General features: G+C 37.3%; 1 protein-coding gene across 4 annotated transcripts in view; it reads right to left on the bottom strand.

Moving 5' to 3' along the window:
* Arhgap28 (Rho GTPase activating protein 28) overlaps positions 1-16899 on the bottom strand; it is a 182531-nt gene that overhangs the window by 14563 nt on the left and 151069 nt on the right. For all 4 annotated transcript variants that reach the window (XM_076836561.1, XM_076836563.1, XM_076836564.1 and 1 more), the window contains exons 11-15: positions 12520-12682; positions 7733-7815; positions 4489-4686; positions 3671-3784; positions 397-453 (exon numbers count right to left, since the gene is read on the bottom strand). In XM_076836561.1, coding sequence (XP_076692676.1) covers positions 397-453; positions 3671-3784; positions 4489-4686; positions 7733-7815; positions 12520-12682 — 615 coding nt within the window. The remainder of the gene's footprint in view (positions 1-396; positions 454-3670; positions 3785-4488; positions 4687-7732; positions 7816-12519; positions 12683-16899) is intronic.

Raw genomic sequence — 16899 nt, 5'->3', positions numbered from 1 at the left:
TGTTGAGGGATGTGGATTTAAGAGGGGGCAGAGTTCCTGGCTCACTGCAGCCAAGACTGTACTCTCAAAATACTCCTTGATTATCTCATGTCCTTCCCTTCCCAGCTCTGCAGCCAGAAGCCTCTACAAGATAAATTTCATGCTTTGGTATTATTGAGCTTATGATCATAACAACCCCACTTCTCCTACTACTTTCAGTGGCATTCATACTTGTATATAGGATGCCTAACCACACACCTCAAATTAGTTGAGTGTCTGTACAACTGCTTTATATTCCATGCCGTAAATGCCAAGTTTAAAGATAGATCATGATCAAAATTATACAAGAATGTGGTAGATGCAGCCAGATTGTATGTAGGTAATTAATGGGGGAAAGGAAACTATTTGTTTTCTTACCATTCTTCTAGAAGAGGGTGATTTTTGTAGTACCTTTGAAGTCTTGGGGCTTGTACCCTAAAGAAAACATGGTTAGTCTTCAGGACTCATGTTGGGAAAACAAGATGAGCTGCTTATGGAATCTGGTACAATCTTTATGGAAAACATTTGGCAGTATTTATCATTGTATTTATTCATATACAATATATATGAATTTTGACAATAAACTTCCCCATCTATAAATTTATCCTATAATTTGCTTCATTTGTGAACAATGAAATAAACAAGTTTATTCACTGTAGCACACATTGTAATATCAAAAGATTGGATATCTGTATTGTAAAAATAAATATTGTATTTTAAGGGAATAATAACAAGAAAAAATGTCTACATATTCAGTACTAATGTTATTTTTTTCCTGAATATTTAAAATCAGATCAGAAGCAGTGGACATTAATACAGAGGGTCAGCTGTATTCATATTTGCTAATCTGTGCATAGAGCATATGTGGAAATATACATACTTACATGCTCCTGTGTAGACACATTATGTCATTGGTGAAATTATTTGTCTTCAGGAGGAGAAGTCAAAACTGGCTAATTTTTTTCCAGTCTTTTCTAGCTTTTGAATTTGTAACTCAGTAAAGAACTCCCTATTCAACCAAAATTAAGAATTACAAGCACAATATATTGCCAGGTGGTAGCACATACTTGTAATCCAGTGGCTTAGGAGACTGAGGCAAAGGGTCCTGCATTCAAAGCTAGCCTCTGCAACTTAGCAAGGCCCTGCCTCAAAATAAAATATAAAAGGCCTGGGGAATGTGGCTTAGTGGTTAAGTGCCCCTGGGTTCAATCCCTGGCACCAAAAATAAACAACCCTCCACCACAGTATATTATAATAGAGCTAAAGAAAGACCATTGCTTTCATGGTATTTATAAACTTTAAGTTCGACCTTGGTGCTACATATAACCAATCCACATATATAATCCAGACATTAAAATAACTGACATTCATATAGCAATATAAAGTTTACAAAGTGCTTTACCTATATAGTATATGACTCAAACATCGTGATAAGTCTGTAAAATAGAAATTACTTTACTTCCAATTTATAAGATAAAAAAAATTGAGGCTCAAAGAGCAAATGAAATTTCCCCAAGCTCATACAGGTAGTAACTGGCAACCAGGCCTCTGCTTCAGCTCCACATGTATCATATTTATGCCATTAATATTTTCCTGAGTAAAAAGGACAGCATAAGAAACCCTAAAAGTCCACCCCTCCATAAAAAAATGGCAAGCACTACCAGTATCAACTTTTTTAGAACTCTGGATGCTAACCTAAATAAGAACAACAACCGAATCTCAGTAAGAAAGCAAGCTTTGTGGTGTTTCCACTTACACTCTTCCCATCCCATCTCCCTAGCTCTGCAAAAACCTTGAAGGCATCAGCCTGCATTCCTGGTACAGGTAAGAAGGGAAGAAAATGTACCTTATTCACAAAGAATCCAAAACTTGTTTTGACCTGTCTGGGTGATCCCTGGAAGACTGTCTCAAAAGACTTGCTTTATGTCGTCTAACTTGGAACCTGACCAGTGCTAAGAAGTGTAATATTGAAAACATTTATAGGCAAATGTTGTAGTCTCAGCTGCCTGATGCAGTGGATAAGAGCTGGGAAAAACAGATAACTGAAAATCTTGGGAGTCAAGCTAGGTACTGAGCTGCATTAGGGAATAAGGGTTTGAAAAACTTTGACATTTCTAAGAATTTAAAGGGCTAAGTACTCAGCCACTACTAAGCACAGGACTGGAAAAGACCTGAAAAAGGTGTAAATTCTAGGCTGATCTCCAGGTTCTGTGCAAGCAGGAGGCAGAAGGCTCAGGAAGAGTTAGAAACTGCCTGGTTGAAGAGGGAAAGGGGACCCCAATACTCACACAGCTCATCTGCAAAGACTATGAGGTTGGTTTGTTTCTAGGCATTGAACAAAGCCCCCATTAAGTCAACAGCTAACCATTAAGCTCATGGAACAACGATTTTAGTAGCTACACAAAACAGACATTACAAACTTAGTTCAGCAAAAAAGTCACTAAACAGGTACAACAAGCAGTGGCAACCAAATCTGAATAGGGATCTGGTAGGAGGGTTCTGATTTCTAAAGTTGCCATATTATAATATTCAGAATGTTCAGTCTTCAACAAAAAGTTAGTAGACATTCAAAACAGGAAAGAAAATGTCTTATCCACACAACTACTGAAAAAAGAAGTTTCAACTTTGTGAATATACTAAAAACCAGTGAACTGTAGGCTTTAAATGATTAAAATGATGAATTTAATATTGTTTGAATTTTTTTATAGATTAAAAGTTTTTTTCCTTCAGATGCAAGTGTTGGTTTTCCTTACATGAAGTCACTTTGCTTACAATCTATAAGGGACCACAGCCCTTCATCACGACTGTGCTGTGGTGAATCAGGTAGCAATACTGCCTCCTGCTTCCTGCCTCCCTGCTCTTTCTCTGAACAAACATCCCTTCCTTTCTCTCTTTTCAGTGCTACCCATCTTTCCTGATGTAACTTGCACACCACTTCCTCCATCAAGTCATCCACAATTCCTCAAGCTGACGCACATATCTTTATCCTCTGCACGGTCCTGGGACATTGTCTGCACAACTGGTCTGTCACTCAGGCATATCCTGGGTATTCATGCACTTAGACACATTTGCTTCTCACATTAGGTGCAAGTTCCTTCAAAGATGAAGTGAGTTTCAAGTATCTGGATCCTCCTTAAGGTTGAATGAAATCAATGCTTGACATTCATGGATCACCCCCAAGTTTAACTGGAGCACTGAAGATATTTCTTCTAAAACCTGTTTCCATTACATACCTCTACACAAATAATTTTGCTACAGGAAAAATTCCTGGGAATGCAATAAATTTACCGAAAGCCATTTGATGACTATCTCTCATATTACTCCATCCTTAAAGAGATCTTTTTCCCTACTTATTTGACATACTGGATATGGGATTGCCCTTAAATCCAGTTCACAAGGACGGAAATGTCAACTTGCAGCTTTTTTGAGAGCCATTCTAACTGTTCCAGTAATTCCTTAACAGAATTTTAAACCATCTTCATGAGATAGACATCTCAAGAACTTTAGTCAAAATTCAACAAAATGGAAAGGCCATAGTCATAGTCACAAGACCATGTAAAATTGTTGATTCTAAATTATTAAAAAGTTACTTTGGCCTTCATTTGAGAAGTAAGCCTAGAAGGCGAACAGTGTGCGCTCTCCCTGTTCTCACCTCCCGTTCTATGGTCTTCCTCCGGAGCAGCTTTTTCACACTTGGGAGCTGCTTCTTTAACAACATGGTGGCTTCATTCATTCTCCTTACTTGGGTGATTAAGAAAGATGGAACCTGGAGAAGAAAAATAGCTTGATTAGACGGAAACCACTTGAAATAAACCTCCCTCAGTTATGTTAGCTTCTCCCTGTGCCACTCAGCATCTTGGAACGAGGAACTGTGGCATTTGACTTGTAAAAGGGAAATTAAAAAAATAAGGATTTTTGTTTAATAGGGAAAACATGCTAAAGAGGAGCTCTCAAAGAATGTATAGTCATCCCTCAGTACACAAGGCAGACTGACTGGTTCCTGAAACACCCTCAGATACCAAAATCTGAGGATGCTCAAGCCCCTTCTATAAATGGTGTAGTATTTGCACATGACCTATGCATATACCTCCATGTTCTTTAATCCATTTCTAGATTACTTATAATACCCAGTACAATGTATATACTATGTAAAAAGCATACTGTATACTATATTCTTGAGGGAATAATGGTAAAAAAAAATGATCTGTGCATATTCAGTACTGATGAAAAATATTTTGGAAATATTTCCAAAAACTTTTCAGAATTTCATTCCATGGTTGGCTGAATATGGAGCTACAGAACCTGTGGATATGGAAAGACAGCTTAAGTGGATGGCATAACAGGCATAGCTTCTATGTTCTCATCTTTCCTCCTTCTAACTAAGGGGATTGCTTCATCATGGAATCGTTACATCTCCTGGTGCTGGTGGACTTTGGAGGGGAGCCTGACAGTCATCTCATTGTTACTTACCTTCCATAGAATTTTCTGGTACTTAAGCATTAGGCGGATGATGTGGGCTGCAGTGTTTGCTAACAGTAATTCTTCATAGTCAGAATGTTTGCTTCTGCTGAAGAAAAGGTTTGGTGCCATTACAGTGGAAATGTTCCACAAACTCATTCGGTTTTTTGATTCATTGGCAATCACTTTATTGAAGAATGTCATGAGGGCCTAACAAGAAATAGCATTGTGTCATACTATTGTAAACTGTCCATGGTTCCAGCGACTGCAACCACTCACTTCTATACCCACTCACTGTGACACTGGGAAATGTCAGAAGTGTAGAATGCATAAATGTGTCATATTTCCCCTTAATCTGCTTAAAAGTTCTAAGAAGAAAATTTTATTTGATTATTTCACAAAATAACTACGTTTTTAGAGAATTTATTATTTGTGGGGTCTCTATAAATTATAGATTATATCTTCTTATTTCTTTTGTTTCAAACAATCTGACAAATATTAAAATTAAACATAAAACAGGGAGAGAAAACTCTGCAGCTCAAATAAACATGAAATGCACTTTATAGTGAAAGAAGTGCTTCTTTAAAATAAACCTTTAATTTGAAGCATTACTGTTAAAAATGAGTTACTTCTTCCTTCAGAAATAAAAAAAATTTAAACAATATAAATATTTCATTCATCTGCTCAAATGTAAACTCAATTGAAAAAGTTTTAAAATTGGGTGATATTTTTCTATTGCTTTTCATTTTTGAAATCTTCAACTGCCCACAGGAAAATAGTGCTTACATACAACTGTTCTAAGCAGATGAGGAGGAAGGAGGAAGAAGAAATAATTAGAAAAACCTTGTAGAGCCACCAAAGTATAGATTCTCACCTTTAGAAATTCATCAATAAGACTGACATCTCAAAAGGAACTAATTTTTGCAATTTTTGCAATTTCAATTCTACTACAGATATTTGTCATGAGAAAATGCATAGCATATGGTAGTAATAATAGCTTATTATTTATGTGAATAGTTTATTATTTATCTGAAGATTTAACATAGGACAGGCATTATTCTTAATGCTTTATACTTATTCACATCCTTCTAAACCCTAAAAGGTTTCTATTTTACAGATGAGGAAACAGAGGTGAAAAAGGGCCCAGTGGCTTTTCCTACCACCAATGAATTAACTAGCAGAGCCAGGATCTGAACCAAGGAAACCAGTTCTTGAGCTAGCATTCTTTTTTTTCATATTTTTTTAGTTGTCATGCACCTTTATTTATTTATATGTGTTGCGGAGAATGGAACCCAGTGCCTCATACATGCTAGGCAAGCGCTCTACCACTGAGCTACATACAACCCCAGCCCTGTAGTTAGCATTCTTGACTGCTACACCATACCAGCTTAGATCTTAGAACCAGGCACAATTAAGAATGGAAACAAACAACAAAAAAAATGTGTGTGTGCGTGCACATATGCGCACGGGTACACAAGCATGTGTGGACATGGTGTACAAGTTGAGTATGGGCATATATAACATCACCAGTTCCATGAATTTTGGGGGGGATCTTTTGTTAGAAATGTATTGGATTTTTTGACAATTACTGCATCCTCAGTTATATGAAAGGGTAGATGACATTTTGACTCAGATATATATATATATTTATTTATTTATTTATTTAAAAATCAACTGGGCACAGTAGTACATGCCTGTAATCCCAGAAACTTGGGAGGCTAAAGCAGGAGGACCACAAGTTGGAAACCAGCCTCAGTAACTTAGTGAGACTCTATCACAAAATAAAAACTCAAAAGGCTTGGGAACATTGCTCAATGGTAGAGCACCTCTTGGTCCAATCCCAAGTACCAAAAAAATAAAACTAAGTTTAAAAAATTGAGTATTCAATACTTAGTTGATCATTTATTTAAATCTCCTTTTAGAAGCAGGACTGAACAACATACAGAATTTATATATACTTTTGATTTAATTTCAGTCTTTAGGTCCTAAATTTGAATATAAAATTTATGTTAATAAACTAACTTTATAGTCAATGCCAAATATGTTTACTCAACTACTGATTCAATCAAAATAATTTTAATTTAAAAGTGTCCTTTTAAACTTCCACTTTTCTTTTTAGATTTTGACTAATAACTTATTTGGAAACTGCCTAAAATAATTATGAACTCAGATATTGGGCACCAGATAGACTTTTGATTTCAATAAAATATGATGGTTTAGACAAACACCCAAAACAAGCTAACAAATTTCTCTCTTTTAAAAAATTACTGAATTATATTAGAGACTGACATTGTTATGGTTCAGTAATCCCATCCTTATGTTGAAGATATACTCAACACATAACTGACTTAAGTGTTTTTACTGTGTAGGGGAAAGGTCCTCACCACACAGAGTGTCATCTGATAAGAGGTGACACAGTTCTGTTTTCAGCATATGTTTACTGGGTTCAAAATTATGGGCTTTTTCAAAGATTCCAAATACCTGTAAACTTAAAACAAATCTTCTATTGTATTCAGAGTTACTATGGAAATGGCAAGAGAAACTTTTTCTTTTTTTTTTTTTTTTAACCAACACACAACAAAGCAATGAATTTGAAATAAAGGGAGGGATATCTGAGATAAAGAACTATGAAATATGATTCTATCAAATGTTCTGTTATATGTTAATGAACAAATTGTTTCTTTCAGCTTCATTTTCCTAATCTGCAAAATGACCAGATTTTATCAAGTAATGTCTAAAATTCTAAAATTATTTAATTTGTATTATTTTCACACATTTTAAAACACAAAACATTTTAGAAGTTTCACTTAATCCAATGACTTCACGTTTCCTCCCCAAAATCTACCTATTTTTTTTTTTTTTTTTGCCACTAAAGTGAGCAGCTGAGGAACTAACAATTACAGTCTTGTGTTTTACAGGTTATAAAATGATCTCATTTACTTCTGACATTGTTCCATTTAAGCCTTTCATCTTTGTCTCTTCTCCTACTTCTAATACCTAGCCCAGTGCCCGGCATCAGGGTAGACACTCAATATCCCTTGAATTAATTAAATGAATGGAATTTAAATGTTCAAAGAAGATTCCAGACCTTCTCTTCCTCAGCACAGTGGCAGTGGGGCAGGGGTGTGCAAAGGCAGTTTGCAGCATGCTCAGGTAGGATCTGCAAGTTGTCATCAGTTTTCAATTTTTTCAAGAGGAGTCATTTCCTCTGAGCAATATAACCCCCATGACAAACCCTGAGGTCAACCCAACATACCTGGGCTGTATCCCTGTTGGCGTCAGGAAGTGCCATGACCATCAGGTGTAAGGCTTGAAACTGCACTTTGATGTGAGGCCCTCCTAACAAGAAAACAGAAATAATCACACATTTGAAACAGCACTGATGTATTCTGACAGCATTTCTTGCTAACATCTGGTGGCACAGGAGGGCTCCTGACAGCTTTCAGTGGTAAGGACTCAGGTTCTGTGCTCAACAATGTAAATTCGTTCACTTGGACAGGAGCCTCCGTCTATCAACCTCCCTTCACATCCCACCATGCCACTGTAGAAGCAGGTGGCCAACCAAATACTTAAAATAATCCCAGATTTGTATAGCATCTCTATTTTCAAAGGATTTTCACAGGCCTTGGCCTTACTTTTATACTAAAAGTATATTTGCTCAATTTGAGAGCAAATAAACCTTGCTTCTGCAAAATGAGGCAGCAAGATATAGTTATTATGGACATTTATTCTAGAACCAGATTCAAATCCTGTGTCTACTACCAAATCACTGTGTGAGTTTGGGCAGGTTATATAAGACCTTATTGCTTTCTTTTTATCTACAAAATGGGAATAGTCATCCTACCTACCTCACAGGACTGATGTGAGGACTAAATGAGCTGATAAATGCACAGTGTTTAAGTTACTGCCTAAATACATGGCTACATGTGTATGCTCTTGTGATCGATGTCACCTATTCTAGCTTGTACAGGGACATTTAGGGACAGTGTCTATGGTTTGCTCTTTGGAGACTGTTGAGGCATTTTATTCCTTAAAGACGCAAGATGGCGCCAGAGGGTTGGCATTTATATAGTGGGAGTCCATCCACACAGGATAATCGACAAGCAGCCTTGCTGAAATTTTAAAGTATACTAGAGAATCCAGGCTTTCCTTCATCTTTCTGTATTCTCCTCAAAATGGTCTCTTGGTGAGGAGTTCCTGCAGGAAAGCATTATGTTCTGGAATCCCTCAGGAGTTCTCAAGTTCAAGAGAACTTCAACTTGAGAATATTATATTCAATGGCTGAAAAGCAGGCAGTTGCTTATAAAGTTACTGAGCTTCACAGCAGTGGAAACGCTCACGTGACGAGCCACTAGGCTAGCAGAGGTTGTGTGTACTGGAGGTAGGGATGGATGACAAGTGTATACAATCATGAACAAGGCAGCAGTGAGAGGCATGTTTATAAGGATCAGACCACATGCTCTCAGCCCAACCCATGTGTGAAGTTCAGATATTTATGTCAAATTCATAAACAAAATATGACCTAAGTTCAGGATGTAACTGAAAACCACCAATGCACATTGACCTGTGCTTGCCTGAATAAGAACCATCAGGAGAATGTCTCTGTACAGAGCATTTAGGGACAGAGAGACATTATTTTAATACATAAACTGCAGATTGCAGACTATATCTAATCTTCCAATGTAATACAAAAACATCTCTGGGTGGGGGAAACGAGATGCAGATGTAGGCTTGGGAGCTCTCTATTTCCATTCGTTTCAGAGAAATTATAAAGTTCTCTTTACAATTAAAAGTTTCATGTGGCAAATAATCCATTTTCATTTTACTTAGGAAGCTTGGTCCTAAACTGTTCTGTGGTTAATAGTTTTGCAGTTAATTCGTTTAATGCATCTTAGTGGAGAACATTCTTTTTCCTGAGGTCATTATTCTCCCAGAAAGTTATTAACACTTCAAGAAAGCATATGAGGCTCAATTGATGAGTTTTTTAATTGTATGGGCAATTTGGGGGCCAAGATTGAAAAGAGAAAGTAATTACACAACTGGGAAAGAATCTGTGCTCTCTGAACTTCAGTATCAAGAGGGTTGCTTAAACACGCACGCACGTGTGTTCACAATTCTCCCCTTCACAAAATCTTGTTAAAACGAGAGCTTTCTTCAGGTGGCAAAAAGGCCATTATTTCCTGCTGCTCATAGGCCAGAACTCTGGGTTTCCTGCAGGGTTAGCTGGTATCAAATCAATCACCTGCAATATAGTATTTTTCACTTTCAAAGTCCTACAAGGAAGTGTGGACTCCTTTGTGAACCTTTTCAGGATATTTTTCAAATTATCCCCCGTCAGTGAAATGCACTGGCTGCAGTCAGAGAGGAAGCGATGATGGGAAGAGAAATTCATTTATTCATGCGCCTTTCTTAATATGATTCTCAGGATGGCTCTAAAACCTTTGGAGGTCTGAATCCTCCTTGCATAATTCATAATTCCAAATCACACAAACAAGCAAACAAAAACACAACCCTCTGTGGCATGGTTTCTTTTGATGACTTCTTTGGTATATGAACCACAAAGCAAAGGGAAACTAATAATTTTGCAGTCCATTTTCTAGGACAGCAAACAAAAATAGGAAGTCCTGAAAAAAAAAATTTTAAACTTAAAAATAGGAAATTCTGTTTCTGGTTTGGCTGAGTAAGCTCCTTTTATAAAAATCAACCATTCTGAATAATCTTCAGACAAAGTACAAAATCCAACTACCTGAGACAGTGGAAAGGGAACAAAAGAGGCCCGCTCAGCGGGGGGACTGGGCACCTGGATAGGAGAGTGCACAGGGAGAGTGTTAACGTGTTCCTGACTTCTAACCTGAGGCCAAGCCATAGTCAGGGTTGTCTAGGATGGCCAAAAATGCAATAAGTAAATAAATAATCCTACTCTTTCTGACCTGAATCATAAAATAGGGTTCAAGGCAACCACAGCTCCCAGAAAGTTATGGAGCCATCTTAAAAAAGGAGGGATCCAGAGATGGAAGACCCTATTTGTAGAATAAACTCCACCCAAATCATCGACTGACCCAAAAGCCACTCAGGACAGCATATCAGAGGGTTAAATAACAGAACTGAGCCTTGCTGAGCTGCTGTCCAAAAGACACTAGCAACTAGAGTCCAGCCAAGCAAATTACCAGCTTAAAACAGCACAAATACTTTTTGGAGGACTACTGCAGAAACCAGTCTCCAAACACGACATTCATGATGTTCAGAAGACAATTTAAACTGACTTGACATACAGAAGTAACAGGGACATGTAATCTATTCTCAAAGGTAAAGACAGAGACCAAACCTGAGATAACCCACACAGCAGAACTAGCAAACAGGTTTTTTCCATGTGTGTTTTGTTGTAGTTGTTTTACAGTACTGAGGATTAAATCCAGGGTGCTTTACCACTGAGTGACATCTCCAGCCCTTTTTTATTTTCAGACAGGTTCTCACAAAGAGACTGAAAACTGGCCTTGAACTTGTAGTCCTCCTGCTTCAGCCTCTCCAGTTGCTGGGATTACAGGTACGTGTCACATACCCAGTCAAATAGTGGTTTTGAAGCAGCTATAAAAATTATGACCAATGAAGTGAAGAAAACGATAGGGTATCTTAGCATATGAATAAAAAATATTTAAAAAGCACCAACTGAAAATCCTAGAATTGAAAAAAAAAAATCCCACAATTATCTGAAATAAAAATGAAGGAATGGAAGTCACTTTTCCTTCTTTCTTAGCAATTTTTTCTTTCTAAAATACTGACTGGATCCTAGTGGGGGAAAAAAAAGGTACTGGTCCAGACTACATATGTAGATTAAAGCTTAGAAAAGGGTCACCTTGACTCTTTTAGTCTCTTATTAAAAGACACAAAGGATTATTCTGTGAACCTGGTTCAGTTAAAAATTTTAAAGATAGGAAACTTCTATTTTTTTAGGACAAATTTTTTAGATAACTTAGGATCTATGTTATTTTATTTCATTAATATTTTAATGACTTTATAGTTCTAGTAAACCTGCAGAAGATTGCAGATATATCAGATATAAATATATCATATATATATCAGATATAAATATCATGTGTTAAACTCACAGAGCATTTTAAATTTTGAATTTCTGGCTGACATTTTCAAATGAAATTTTTTCCCATTAAAGCCTGAATTTGGCTCTCAGTCCTGCAGGGCAACTATTACCCAGAGCTGAGCAGTGACCAGTGTCTATAAATGGAATGTGTCCTCTCAGTTTGGTCACAACCCTTTTCTGTTCATGTAGAATTACCATTTACTTAACATGCTCATATAGTCTTAGGCTTGTGACCCCTGACTTCACCATGTCAGTAGACAAAGGCCCCCATATCTAACCCATTCCACTTTTATGAATTTTTCTGTTTTCATATCTTCTAACAATACTCAAGACCAACCATTCAAAGTATTCCCTGACTGCCAAATACAGCCACACATTCCAACTTTATGCATTCTGTCAAGTACCTCATTTAAGATCTAATCTATGAGACTGTGATTTTCAGAAACACTGTGTGGTATTACGATTTTCAGAAACAAAATGTTTCACACTTGTTACACATTATATCGTCAGACCCAGGACTTCAGATTTAAGAAGGGAGGGATCTCATGTTTTTGAGGGGCTATTCTTGATGCTTTTATTCAATCCCCACAATAACCCTGACAAGTGATTATTATTTGCAATTTATAGGTGCAGCAGTTGAAGCTCATAAATTTTGCATGGCTAAAAGATGGTTACACAGGAATTCAAAGCTGAAGAGTCCCATCCTCCTATGAATTCCTCTGCCCTTTAAACTATTACAGAGCCCTCAAAATCATATGTACCAGACTTAAACACATTAGTATGTAAATAGATGACTGTTTACAATCAAACTTAATATTTCAACCAAGCATTATCAGGAAACAGCAAATCTATACATGTGGTCACATGTCATTAGGTACCTCTCTTTGGCTCTATCACTTTATTGACCTCATATCTTAGTCTATTCACATTTAACACCTTCTACCTACTTTCCATTAGAGTGATGAAGGCAGGTATATATTCCACAGGGAAGAGAGATGTGGGTAGTTCTCTGAAAAATGCTTTCAACATTACTGCAGCTTCTCTATGGCACATTTTGTCCCATTTAAATTTATCAGCATTAAACTTGGCATCCAGTTCTTCACGGTATTGCTGCAAATCAAGGAAGACAGCAATGAGACTTAGTGTGTTTTTACCATCTTTTATCCACTTTGAAAACTATCATTAATTAGTTTTGTACATAGAGTGATAAAGCACTATATACTAAGCCTTTTTTCAACATGATTAATAGATCTGAAGTGACTGATTATGAATAAAATTTTAAAAATGTATTTGAGAATATTTAAAAAATAATGTTAATCTTGAACTAGACAAATATAAAAATTTTTTAGTTAGATCATAGTTTCCTTTCTGTGGTTTTGGCAGGAAACCACTATTCCCACATGATAAATGCACTGCTAGATTTTGACAAAGTCCCTATTCCCTTCTTTTCCTAATCCCTTCTGCCATCGTCACTTGTATTTCTAAAGTAGATCAGGAATGTGCACCTCTCAGCTAGTCCACATACAGAAGGAGAAATATCCCAATAAAGTAACTCTGACCTCACTACACCATGCAGGCCAATGACATCTTCCTGGAGCAGTTACAGCAAAGTTTTATGCCAAGACACACACATGTCCTCCACATGTCTGCATGACTGCCAAATCCTTCATAAGGTTTGGAGCACTGTGCAAATACTTCAAAAAACAAACAAAAAAGCACTAAGCCCTCAAAAGTTCTACTTGCCTTACAAGTTTTACATTATCAATTCATCTGATTATCAGTGCCACCGGTTCTCCATGTTTCTTTTCTAAAGTCAAACTCATCTTCTCCTGCTCCTTTGAACTACAAGGTTTACCTATTGTAACAGGCAATTAGTCAGTCTCCTGACTGACACTAACTTCTACGAAAGGAATACTTTGAAAGGAACGCTGAAAACCCTTAGAAGCCTAATTCTTCCAGCTTTGAACACACTCAGCCAAAGTCAGTTCACACATCTCACCTTTTCCTATAAAGAGCAGCTCATTAATATGCCAGGTACAGATGCTCTCATGGCTCCCAGAGTCTGTAAAACGGAGATCCTTCCTCTGTAAGTAACAAGTTACTTACAGAGATACATGGGATTGAGATCCACCCTCCAGTCCCTGCAAATGAGTCAAAGGAGATTTCTTATCCTGAAATCTAATAGGAATACTACAGCTAACCAAGTGGTCCTTTGCTGAAAAATACACTTTGGAATAAAGATATCATGCAGCAGACTGGCTCTGGAAAAGAAAGATACAAGAAATCCACTCTCTGCCTTTAGGTGTCTCGTAGTCCAGTGGAGGGGACCATGAACTGATAGTACTAATTCAGAATGTAAATGCTTTCAGAAAGGTCACATATTGGCACCATGACAACCATCAGAGAAAGTAAACCAAACTGCTAGGGCCAAATCTTGAGAAACCTGACAGCAGAAGAGGACACAGAAGCACATGCTGGGTAGAAAGAATAGCTCAAGTGGTGACAGGTACTCATAGAGATTCAGTGTGCGTGGAGAGTTGCAGATAGGTTAATGATGCTGGAGTAAGGAATGAACCTGGGAAGCAGCCAGGGCCACTCTGAAGGGGACAGGACTGCTTCCTGCAGTCAGTGAGGCAACTTGGGACATCTCTAAGCTGGAGAATGACAAGGTTAGATTCATCGTTGATGATGTCCAGACTGAAAAAATTATTTGGGGAATGTGGGGTTTTCTACAGGTCAGGAGTAGGCAAAAGAAGTAGAGAGTCCAGTTATGAGGCCATACACCAAAGGACTATTACACCAAGCACTTGTAGTTAGAAAGGATAGAGGCTATTAAAAAAAAAATGCCTAGGAGGGGAAAATGTAGGCAGATGCAGATGTTGTTAAAAGAAAAGCAGGAGGAAGAGCAAGAGTTTTCCATCAGTTGCCTAGTGCTCCTACTGTAATGCAAGGGGCAACTGTTCTTCAAGAACAGAACATTCAGATTCATTTTCCACAAATCTCTGCAAAAGGAGCCCATCTAATGTGACTCTCTTAACCTGCAAGTGTTCTCCAGTCACCTAAGAGGCAATAATGCACCAAGGCCAAGGGCACTATAATAAGACTCTGAAGTTCTTATCCCAACAACCCCACTGACTGATCTGTATGGCTTGTGCTTCAAGATTCTCACTAATATGATAGGGGTATTAAAATGATCTTCCTACCTCAAATAGCCAGAACTATCTTGAATGGAAAGAACAAAGTTGGCATTACACTAACTGACTTCAAAATAACTGCAAAGCTATAGTAATTAAAACAGTATAGCAAGACAAAAGAAATCCCCCCAAACAGCACAGCATTGACATAAAATAAAAATATGGACCAATGGAACAGAGGGCCTAGAAGTAAACCACATACCTACAGCCAACTGATGATCAGCAAAGGAGCCAAGAACATGCACTAAGAAATGACAGTCTTCCAATATATGATGCTGGGAAAATTGGGTATCCACATGCTGAAGAATGGAACTGGATTTCTACCTTTCATCAGTTATAAAAATCAACTCAAAAATGATTGAAAAATGAAATGTGAGAAATGAAACTACTGAAAGAAAGCTTAGGAGAAATGCTTTGGGACACTGGAATGGGCAAGGATTTTGTGGACAAGACCCAGGAAAAAAAGCAAAAACAGACAAATGAAATTACACAAACTAATAATGCTTCTCCTCAGCAAAGGAAACAATCAACAGAGTGAAGACACAACCTACAGAATGGGAAAAAAATATTTGAAAACTATACTTCTGACAAGGGGTTAATGCTCAGAATATATTATGTAAGAAGTCTAAAGACTCAAAACAAAAAACAAACAAAAATCTAACCCAATTAAAAAATGGGCAATAGACCAAAATGGACATTTCTCAAAAGAAGACATACAAATGGCCATCATATGTAAGAAAAAAAGTTCAATGTCACTAATCATCAGGGAAAGGCAAAAAACCATGGTGAGGTATCACCTCATTCCAATAAGAATAGCTACCATCAAAAAGACAAAAGATAAGAAGTGATCTAGTCTGTTGGTGACACTTTCCTTTCAGCAATAGAATAGAGAGAGACCCTGTGCTTAATAGAAGAAAAAGTAGGCCCCAATCTTCATCATGTTGGCTTAGAACCTGACTTTCCTAACCAGATTCCTAAAGTGCAAGAAGTAAAATTAAGAATTGTTTTTTTATTCCAGTCTGGAATCAATAAATGGGATGGATTCAAACAGAAAAGCTTCTTCTTAGCAAAGGAAACAATCAATAACGTGAAGAGAGAGCCTACAGAATGGGAGAAAATCTTTACCATGCGCATCTCAGATAGAGCACTAATCTCTAGGATAAAGAACTCAAAAAACTTACCACCAAAAAACCAAATAACCCAATCAATAAATGGGCCAAGGAACTGAACAGACACTTCACAGAAGAGATACAGTCAACAAATATATGAAAAAATGTTCAACATCTCTAGCAATTAGAGAAATGCAAATCAAAACTACTCTAAGATTTCATGTTACTTCAGTTAGAATGGCAATTATCAAGAAGACAAGCAACAATAATTGTTGGCGAGGATATGGGGAAAAACGTACACCTATACCTTCCTGGGGGGATTGTAAATTGGTGCAAGTATTCTGAAAAGCAGTATGGAGATTCCTTAGCAAACGTGGAATGGAACCACCATTTGACCCAGATATACCTCTCCTTGGTTTATACCCAAAGGACTTAAAATAAGCATACTACAGTGACAAAGCCAAATCAATGTTTATAGCAACTCAATTCACAATAACTAAACTATGGAACCAACCTAAATGCCCTTCAACAGATGAAAGGGTAAAGAAAATATGGTATATATTCACAATGGAATATTACTCAGCCTTAAAGAAGAATGAAAGTATGGCATTTGCAGGTAAATGGATGGAGCTGGAGAATATCATGCTACGCGAAATAAGCCAAATCTAGAAAATCAAATGATGAATGTTTTGTTTGATAAGGGGTTGTTGGATGCTGATCCCTAATGGGTGGGGGGTTGCTACAGAAGAATGGAGAAACTATGGATTGAGCAGAGGGGAGGGGAGGGAATGGGGGGATGGGAAGGATTGTGGAATGAGATGGACATTATTACCCTATATAAATGTATGACTGACTGCATGACTGGTGTGACTCTGTACAACCAGAGGAATGAGAATTGCTCTATCTGTGTACAATGTGTCCAAATGCATTCTGCTGTCATGAATTAGAAGAAATTTTTAAAAAGAACCAAGTAGGAGGTAGTTTTAAAAAAACAAGATAAGAAGCATTGGCAAAGATGTGAAAA

Source organism: Callospermophilus lateralis, chromosome 17 (assembly GCF_048772815.1).
Source record: "Callospermophilus lateralis isolate mCalLat2 chromosome 17, mCalLat2.hap1, whole genome shotgun sequence".
Classification (NCBI taxonomy): domain Eukaryota; kingdom Metazoa; phylum Chordata; class Mammalia; order Rodentia; family Sciuridae; genus Callospermophilus; species Callospermophilus lateralis.
The sequence above is the reverse complement of the archived record's forward strand: the minus strand, read 5'-3'. Positions and strand labels throughout refer to the sequence as shown.